The sequence below is a fragment of the Hemicordylus capensis genome, chromosome 3 (genome assembly GCF_027244095.1).
Source record: "Hemicordylus capensis ecotype Gifberg chromosome 3, rHemCap1.1.pri, whole genome shotgun sequence".
Taxonomy (NCBI): Eukaryota; Metazoa; Chordata; class Lepidosauria; order Squamata; family Cordylidae; genus Hemicordylus; species Hemicordylus capensis.
The window spans coordinates 313,735,463-313,745,549 of record NC_069659.1 but is presented as its reverse complement, the minus strand read 5'-3'; the positions used below and the strand labels follow the sequence as shown (position 1 = coordinate 313,745,549).

The 10,087-nt window shown below is 46.8% G+C and overlaps 1 protein-coding gene across 2 annotated transcripts in view; it reads right to left on the bottom strand.

The window, feature by feature from the left end:
- Positions 1 to 844: 844 nt before the first annotated feature.
- Positions 845 to 10,087, bottom strand: part of ATP1B3 (ATPase Na+/K+ transporting subunit beta 3) — a 66,333-nt gene continuing 57,090 nt past the window's right edge. For both annotated transcript variants that reach the window (XM_053307768.1, XM_053307767.1), the window contains exon 7: positions 845 to 1,952. In XM_053307768.1, coding sequence (XP_053163743.1) covers positions 1,782 to 1,952 — 171 coding nt within the window. In that variant the 3' untranslated portion in view covers positions 845 to 1,781. The remainder of the gene's footprint in view (positions 1,953 to 10,087) is intronic.

The following is a 10,087-nucleotide window of genomic DNA, read 5'->3' as shown; positions in this document are numbered from 1 at the left end:
TCTAAATAATTTTTGTTTTTTGAAGAAATCCTGAATATCTGATTTCCTGATTCTGAAAATAATAATATTTGAACTGTTAATGTTTTCAACAGATTTTTAACACTCAATCAGCTTAAAAGTTCCAGATCATGCCCCAAGAAAAGCAGAGCTCCTTTCCCCCACTCCCATACCCTCCACTCATCCCTCTTTCTTCTTCTCCCCGCTCCTCTGCCCAGAGAAAGAGTGCCCTGTGCTGCTGCTGCTTATTGTCAGATTTGTTTTATATTTTAGCTTAATATTTTGTCATTTTTATAGTCTTTTTTTTCATTTTTGTGTAAACCGCCTTGGGATTGTTTTAATGAAAGGCGGTATACAAACAAACAAACACAAACAAACAAAATCCTAGCCCCCCCCCCCACATCTCCTGTCTCCCTCTTCTGGGGTAGTGCTTTGCATTTCCACACTGGAGTCAGAGGGGAGGAGAGTGGCAGCTGCGAGGAGGAAGCAAGCAATTCATGGCTAAAACTGCCAGACAGGGTGGTGAAGAGAGAGAGAGAGAGAGAGACTGACTGACTGGTACTGGCGGAGGGAAGAAGGAAGCCTGCTGGTGGGAGAGAAATAAGTACACGTGCTGACTCTTCTGCAGAAGCTGGGTAAGGGGGGAGCAATGGCAGCGGGGCTCATCCTGACCTCATGCGGGATGGTCAGTTCACCTCCATAGGCCTGATCCAGCCCGTGGGCCAGCAGTTTGACACACCAGGTTTAGAAGGTTAAAAAAGAATGTGTGCATACTCTTCTGCCTCCTGGACTGCAAAACTCAATAGTATATACCAGTTACAGAGAACAAAACCCATCTGAAGCTATATAAATTAAACAAAGGAATGTTTAATCAAGACAACGTCCTCAATGAGCTTTAAAATTTTAAACAGACATTTGTCCACTCAGGGATTTTTATTTTATTTTATTGTAAAGTGTAAGTCTACTCCCACATAGTGAGGTCTTTTCTTTCAAGCAGCTTTGTAGTACAATTGTTACAAGATTTCTAAACCATAAACATCTTAAAGAAATTGTTTCATACTGATAGTTCTCAACTAAAATGTTTTAAAAGTGACATTGTATTGGTTTTATCTGTGCTCCACATATAGCAAGCAATTAATACGATGACACTCAAGTACTTAACTAAAATATCAAATCTAGACCAAACATTACGCATACACACAATACCTGCACAATGACAAGCACAACAGACTAGTTCAGTACTTAAATAATGTCAAAAATCAATACTAACATTTAAAATCCACTTTAATTTCCCCACTCCCTCCCACTCAATATAGGACTTAAGGCATGTCTGCACAAACACAACTCACTATGTTGGGTCAGGTAGTTTTAAAGTCTCTCTCTAAAACTGTGTTGGTATTGATATGACAATTAAACCAGTGTTAAACCAATACAATATTTACATAGCACAGAACATTACATCTGAGACACTCACTTGGGGATAAAGCCCACATTTTGGATTAGGACAAGACCACCGTTATTACATGTTTGGAAGCTATTTACAGGTCCCTATAAAATGACAAACTATGTCTGTACACTGGTCCAACAGGGCAGGCAAAAGCATGACAGGCAGTTACTTTGTCAGGGATTTAAAACATGATTTGGAAGCACATTATTATGCTACCCTCACCCCAAGCTTCTCAAAGGTGGTCTCATATCCCAGAATGGCAGGTCCCGCTGATATTAAAAAAACAAAATTTAAAAAAACAGACCACAAGTTTACTTGGCGAAGATACCGACGACTTCTATTTAGATATCAGAAATTTGAAGGAAACACGTCCCAGAAACTTGTCACGTTCATCTTGGTTTTTTAAATTCTCTGCTCCCTCGATCTTGCAGTCAACTGTTACATCTTCTTTGGTACTGTTTGTGTCAAATGTTAGTTGAACAGCCACTAGTGGCTGTAAATAGTGACGCTAGTTAAAAAGAAGAAGAAGAAGCACATTTAATTTTTGTGTTTTAATAAAGGCAGTTTTCTTATCTCTAGTAGGAGCAAGACCCAGCTCAGTTAGGGGCGCTAGTACCATATCAAAATGTATCAATTATACACTGTACTTGCTTAATGAGAGCGCATCATGACAAAGCAGCATTTGTACTGGGCTGGGGGGTGAGATTCACAGCTCAATCTATGTATGTTTTCTCAGACGCAAATTCCATTAGGTTCAGAGGGACTTACTCTCAAGTAAACATACATAGGATTGGAGTTGTAGATTCTTAATATTTACTGGGGGGCGGGGGGAGATACTAATAAATAGTATAACACCCTTTTACTGGCACAATTAGTTGGAATCTATTGTATTTACCTGAATCCAAGACTACATGTTCTTTTCAGGTTCTTTGATGTTAGAAATGGTACAAATGTGAGTGTGAGAGTGTGATCTTAAATTCAGAGACTTCTTTTTGGATAAATACAGATATAAAAACAGGTTGCTTACCTTTAACTGATGATCTGGTATTGATTCACTGACATTAATAAGCCTGGGTTCCGCACCTGCACAGGACCTTGCGGGTAAAATACTAAAGCTCCTCATGGTGTCCATGTTCTGCCTCACACGCCCAAGAGTCGGTTACTTGGGTGGTTAGGGAGCCATTTTGTCAGTTCCTGGATGACCGCCTAACTTGACAATCATCCCAATGGTTCTGTGACAGGGTTTTGTTTTGTTTTTTAATGCACATCAGACTACTGCAGTGGGGAGGAATGGGAGGGTCTTATGAATGTCAATGGATCACTACCAATTACAGGTAAGCAACCTGTTTATCTGGATCATGATCCACTGCCATTCATAAGCCTGGGTATTTAGTGAGCTGTCCCAGGCGGAGGGTGCAGTAGTTTTTGCAACACTCTCTCCAATATACTCCTCCTGAAATTCACCTCCGCTGCAGAGCGAAGATCAATGGCATAATGCTTTACGAAAGGCAACTCAAAAGACCAAGTAGCCGCCTTGCAAATGTCACAGAACTAAATTCATGACAAGGAAGCAGCGGAGGCGACATATGCTCTAGTTGCATGTGCTCTTATCAATCTTTTGCTGTTTATACACCAGTGATATTAGTTCAACAAGCCAGCAGGAAAGACATCGTCTGGATATGTACTGGCTCTTAGCCTTGCCCTTAAATGAAACAAAGAGACGCTTACTGCTCTTCAGCTCAGCTCAAATAGAACAGGAGTGACCTCCAGACATCCAACACATGGAGAGCCAGTTTGAATGGTGTGGACTGTGGGCGGATCTCTGAAAAAGGTAGGTAGGACTATGTCCTGGTTCAGATATAAATCAGAAACCACCTTAGGAAGGGATATATAGTACATATGCATCAGAACTTTGTCAGCATAGAATCTTGTATAAGGTGGGTCTATCCTTAACGCAGTCAATTGACTGTATCCCCCAGGCGTTGAAGACTGTCCATGTGCACTCGGTGTTGATCTCCCATTTGTGTTGGTGTAAACATACTAGAGACTTGTTCAGGTTGTCTGCCAAGACATTGTCTATGCCCCGGTGCGTAATGCCAGCAGATGAACAAATGCACAAATTCCATACCTGAAGACTGAGGGCACACAGACATGGAGACTGTTCCTCCTTGCCCGTTTATGTAAGTGATAGCAGTGGTGTTGTCAAGCTGCATTTGCACAGCATGTCCTCTTGGTACAGGTAGGAGAGCATTTAAAGCCAGAAACAGAGCTAGGAGTTCCAGAAAGTTGATATGCAGATGTCTTTGTCGACTGGTCCACAAGCCCTTAACTTGATTATTCTTGCAGTGTGCTCCCAATCCTAACAGGGAAACATCCATAGTGAACCCATTCTTGGAGGTTCGTGGCAGATGTTCACCATTTTAAAGAATGTAGAACTGGGTCCAGAATAGTAAGGTTATATGAATAGTAAGATTCATATACCGACTGTCCAAGTTCAGCTGAAACGCCGAGAGGAACCCCATTAGGAGCTTGTGCATCCGTTGACAAGCATGGCATACTGTCACACTGCAAGAGGCCATTAGACCCAATGGTCTCTGGCTGTGACAGGCCCCGAGTCGGTTCTCCCAGAATTGTAGGATCATCTCCTTTATTTGCTGACTGCGATCTCAAGGTAAGTATGCCCCTTTTGTTTCAGTGTCCAGCACTGCCCCAATGTAATTTTAATTTATTTGTTTGTTTAATGTATTTTTATACCCCTCAAAACTTAACGTGTCTGGGCTGTTTACAACAAAATAAATAACAAAATTTAAGCATTTTACAGGTTCCAGGTGGGATTTCTTCCCATTGACCCACATCCCCATGTCTTCGAGCAGATGCAAAACATATGTTGAGAACTTAACTAGTCTCTATTGAGCAGCAATGAGCCAATTTATTTTTTATTTATTTATTTTTACATTTTTATACCGCCTTTCGTTAAAAAAAAACCCCAAGGCGGTTTACAAAAATTAAAACATACAATAAAAGCAGTAAAAACATCAAGCTAAAAACATACATAAAAACAAGACAGCAGATAAAAAACACACAAGAACAGCAGTAAAAAACGATTATGTAAAAGCCTGGGTAAAAAGACAAGTCTTTAAAAGCTTTCTAAAAGCTGTGATGGAGTCCGAGGAACGAATGGCAACCGGGAGAGCATTCCAGAGTCTAGGGGCAGCAACAGAGAAGGCCCTGTCCCGAGTGCACGACAGCCGGGCCTCCCTCATTGTCGGCACCCAGAGCAGGGCCCCCTCAGATGTCCTAGTCAAGCGGGCAGCAACCCTTGGGAGCAGGCGGTCCCTCAAATACCCCGGGCCCAAACCGTTTAGGGCTTTAAAGGTCAAAACCAGCACCTTGAATTGGACCCGGAAACAAACCGGCAGCCAGTGCAGCTCTTTCAAAATGGGGGTGATATGTTCCCAACGGGCAGCTCCGGATAAAACCCTCACTGCCGCATTTTGCACTAGCTGCAGTTTCCAGATATTCTTCAAGGGCAGCCCCACGTAGAGCGCGTTACAGTAATCCAGCCGCGACGTGCCTAAGGCGTGGGTAACCGTGGCCAGATCTGCCTTCTCGAGAAAGGGACGCAGCTGGCGCACTAGCTGAAGCCGTGCAAAGGCACCCCTGGCCACCGCCTCCACCTGAGCTTCCAAAAGCAGAGCAGGGTCCAGTAGTACCCCCAAGCTGCGTACTTGCTCCTTCAAGGGGAATGCAACCCCATCCAGAACCGGTAAAATCTCCTCATCCCGATTGGCTCTCCTACTGACCAACAGTACCTCCGTCTTATCCGGATTCAATTTCAGTTTATTAGCCCACATCCAACCCATCACGGCCTCCAGCCCCCGATTCAGGAGATCCACCGCCTCCCTAGGATCAGATGACAAGGAGAGATAGAGCTGAGTGTCATCCGCATATTGCTGACAACTCAGTCCAAAACCCCGGATGACCTCTCCCAGCGGCTTCATGTAGATGTTAAACAGCATGGGGGACAAGACCGAACCCTGCGGGACCCCACAGGCCAACGGCCACGGGGCCGAGCAGTAGTCCCCCAGCACCACCTTCTGGACCCTCCCCTCAAGAAAGGACCGGAACCACTGCAACGCAGTGCCTCCGATCCCCATACTCGAGAGGCGGCCCAGAAGGATACCATGGTCGATGGTATCGAAGGCCGCCGAGAGGTCCAGCAGAACCAACAGGGGCGCACTCCCCCTGTCTAGTACCCGGCGTAGGTCATCCACTAGAGCGACCAAGGCAGTCTCAGTCCCATACCCAGGGCGGAAGCCAGATTGAAAAGGGTCCAGATAATCCGTATCATCCAAGACCCTCTGCAGCTGGGACGCCACCACACGCTCCATCACCTTGCCCAGAAAGGGAAGGTTAGATACAGGTCTATAGTTGTCCAGGTTGGAGGGATCAAGGGAGGGCTTTTTTAATAGAGGTCTTACCACCGCCTCCTTGAGGCACGATGACATCCTGCCCTCCCTCAACAAAGCATTAATGATCATCTCCAGCCATCTACCTGTCCCCTCCCTGGCAGCTTTTATTAGCCATGAAGGGCAAGGGTCAAGATCGCATGAATTCGCCCACACACTGCCCAGGATCTTGTCCACATCCTCAGGCTGCACCAACTGAAAAGAATCCAACACAACAGGACCAGATGGTACCAGAGGCACGTCTGCCGGAACTGCCAAAACTCTGGAGTCCAGGTCAGCATGGATGCAAGCGACTTTATTTGCAAAGCGACAGGCAAACCGATCACAAAGAGCCGTAGATGACTCCTCCCCCATTGTCCGGGGGGATATGTGGAGCAAAATTTTCACCACACGAAACAGCTGTTTGTCTGCACTGAGCAGATGCGATGGAGGCGGAGAAAAAGCATTTCTTCGCCGCCCCCACCGCATAGTCCCTAAAATGGGCTCTAGCCCGTGTTCGATCGGATTCGTGACGACTCTTCCTCCAGCGTCGTTCCAGCTGTCGTCCGAGTTGCTTCATCGCCCTAAGCTCCGAGGAAAACCAAGGAGCAGAACGGGCTCCACCAAGCCGGAGAGGGCGCTTGGGGGCAACCGTGTCAACAGCCCGGGCCATCTCTCCATTCCAGAGATCAACCAAGGCCTCGACAGGGTCACCAGCTCTGGACACTGGAAACTCCCCGAGGGCCGTCTGAAATCCAAGCGGATCCATAAGCCTCCAGGGGCGGACCATCTTAATCGGCCCACCAATCATGAAGGAAAGGAAAAACTGCAATACCCTCCATTCTTAGATATGCAACAATCACACTCATGCATTTTGTAAACAGTCAGGGTACAGCTGGTAACCCGAATAATTGATAACTGGTACACTGCACTTGCCAAAGTGAACCAGAAGTACATCCGATGGGCTTCTTGTATGCCTATGTGGAAGTGTGTGTCTAAGACCCAACGTTGCAAGCCACTCCTCATGAAAGGGTAGCAGTAGAATGACCTGCAATGTTATCGTATGAAACGTCCTGGCACAGACCTACTTGTTGAGCTTTCTCAAATCCATAATGGGGTGAATCCCTTAATTCTGTTTTGGTATTTGCAAATAACAGGAATAGAAGCTGTCCCATCAACATGTACACTGCACAGGGGCAATTGCTCCCTTTCCCAATAAATCCTTCACCTCTTCCATCAATGAGGGTGTCACAGGTGTGTACCTGATGCCCATAAAAACTGGCAGTGTCTTGAATTCAATCTCATAATCTAGAGAAACAACGCAAAGGACCCACTGGTCTGAGGTTATGTGGTGCCCTGCTTGAGCATAGTTTGCCAGCTTGATGGAATTGGCAGCTAAAGGTGAAGCTGGTGGTGGTCTGATCCAAGCATCAAAGATGCTGCTTTGAGGAATCTTGCTGAAAAAAATCTTAACAATTTAGACATTCTAAAAGTCAAAACAGAATAAAAAAACAGGTTGCTCACCTGTAACTGATGATCTGGAAGGGATCCGTTGTATTCATAACATTGGGTTCTGCGCCTGTGCAGTGACCTCACGGACCGATTAGCTAGCTCCTCGCTCCGCCCCTAACTGCCATGCACGAGGCCGTGCCGCTCTTATCAGTAGCAGTTGGGGCGTGTCTCTTTCAGTTTCTGGAGGACCAATCGTTGACCATTTGAAGTCCTTACATGATCTTGTCCTGCTCATTCACTGTGGGGAGGTCCGGGCGGGTCTTATGAATACAACGGATCCCTTCCAGATCATCAGTTACAGGTGAGCAACCTGTTTATCTGGATAGTGATCCGTTGCATTCATAACATTGGGTGATTAGCCAGCTGTAACCCTGGTGGTGGGTATCAGTCATGGCAGGACCCTTTTCAACACACTCCGCCCAAACTCTCCTTCCTTCAATTGGCGAATGTCCAGGGCATAATGCCGTATGAATGGTTGGCTGGATGCCCAAGTTGCTGTTCTACAGATGTGATGCATCGGCACCCCTGCCAAATCTGCTGCCGGGGATGCGTAGGCCCTAGTTGAATGCGCAGTAATGGAGCCTGGCGGAAGCTTCCCCTGAACAGTATAAGCCAACCTTACTGCTTGTACAATCCACTGGGCCAATCTTTGCCTTGAGACTGGTTTTCCCCTAGAGCGTCCTTTATAGAGGACAAACAGCTTCTTAGTTCGTCACATATAGCTTGTTGCTTCCATGTAGTACAAAAGTGCTCTACGCACATCCAGAGTATGCATATCTCGTTCTATACTGGACTCTGGGTTCTGGAAAAAAGTTGGAAGTATCACGTCTGCATTGATGTGGAAATCCGTCGTCACCTTGGGGCGGAATCTCGGATCCAAGCGTAACGTGACCTTATGTGGATAAAATTGCATGAGCGGCCGATCCATCCGGAGGGCAGCCAGTTCACTCACTCTCCGAGCCGTGGTAACCGCGATCAAGAAAGCAGTCTTTAGAGTCTGCAAACGTAAAGAAGCCGCAGACATGGGCTCAAACGGCTCCCGAGTCATTGCCTGTAAGACCAGTGTTAAATCCCATTGCTGCTGCGGGCGCCGTATTGGCGGGAATAAGTTATTCAAGCCTTTGAGGAACTTCTTGCATTCGGGATGGGAAAACACTGTAGTTTCATCCCAACCCCTATGCTCTGCCGATATTGCCGCCAAATGAACCCTCAGCGACGTGTTGGCTAAGCCCGGCAACTTGAGCGTTGTCATGTACAACAACACCTGAGTCACACTTGCCCTCCTTGGGAAGAAACCTTGTTCCTTGGCATATTGTTTAAAACGCCTCCATTTACTATCGTAATTCCGGCGCGTTTACTTTTTCCTATTATTCAGTAGTATTCTACTTAGTAGCCTATACGCCACGCTGTCAGTCTTAGAACTTCCACCTGAGGATGTCGCAACGCCCCCTCGCTCTGAGTCAACAAGTCCGGCACGTTGGGAAACTTGTGGTAGACCCCTTTCGACATACGTAGTACCGCTGAAAACCACTGTTGTCTGGGCCACCACGGCGTTATTAAGATGCTCAGGGACCTTTGTCGCGTCCCTGAGCATCTGCACAACAGCCTTCGATATCAACGGCTGCGGGGGGGAAAGGTAGAATAGACTCCTGGTCCACTTGTATTGAAAAGCGTCCCCTTGTGATCCCGTGCCTACACCCGCACGTGAGCAATACATCGGACACTTTGCGTTTGCAGCTGTCGCAAACAGATCCACAGTTGGCCATCCCCACTTGTTGAAGAGGGGCCTTAGGTAGTCCATACTTATCTCCCACTCGTGGTTGTGACTGCACAGCAGTGACCTGCTGAGACCATCTGCCTGTACATTGTCAACTCCCTTGATGTGTATTGCCATCAACACTACGTCTCGAGCTATGCACCAGTCCCAAATGTTCTGACTCAGCACGCAAAGCGACCGTGAGACCGTACCCCCTTGTTTGTTCAGGTACGCCATCGCTGTGGTGTTGTCCAGATGGACCTGCACAACCTTTCCTTGCAACAGGGGCTGAAATGCCTTTAGGGCCAAAATACAGCTAGGAGTTCCAGGTAGTTTATATGTCTGCTCGCTTTCTGACTCGACCAGCGTCCTTGTATCTGATGTTGCAGACAATGCTCTCCCCAACCCTGTAGGGAGGCATCCGTTGTCATATTGCACGCCGGGGTAAGCGGCTGATAAGGTGTCCCTGACAGCAAGTTGGTCTGGATCGTCCACCAACTCAGAGAATCCAACACCACGCCCAGGAGTGTCAGTCGCATGTGCTGACTGTTGTGGTTTGGTCGGAAATGCTTCAGATACCAGTTCTGCAGCGTGCGCATACGTAGCCGAGTGTTTCGGACCGTCGTATTGCACGATGCCATCAGTCCCAGGAGCCTCTGTATTGACACCGCCCTTTGTTCTGGGTGTTGTTGAAACAGGTGAATAAGCTCCTTGATCTGTAGGAACCTGGATTCCAGTAGGTACGCCTTCTTCTCCTGCATGTCCAATACTGTGCCTATGTAATCGACCCTCCGTTTGGGTTCCAACCTGGATTTTTTCAGATTCACCGTTATCCCCAGGTCCCTTAGAAGATTTAACACACACTGGACTTGCGAAAGTAACTTTTCTCTGTCGTCGCTGACCATCAACCAATCGTCCAAATACGGA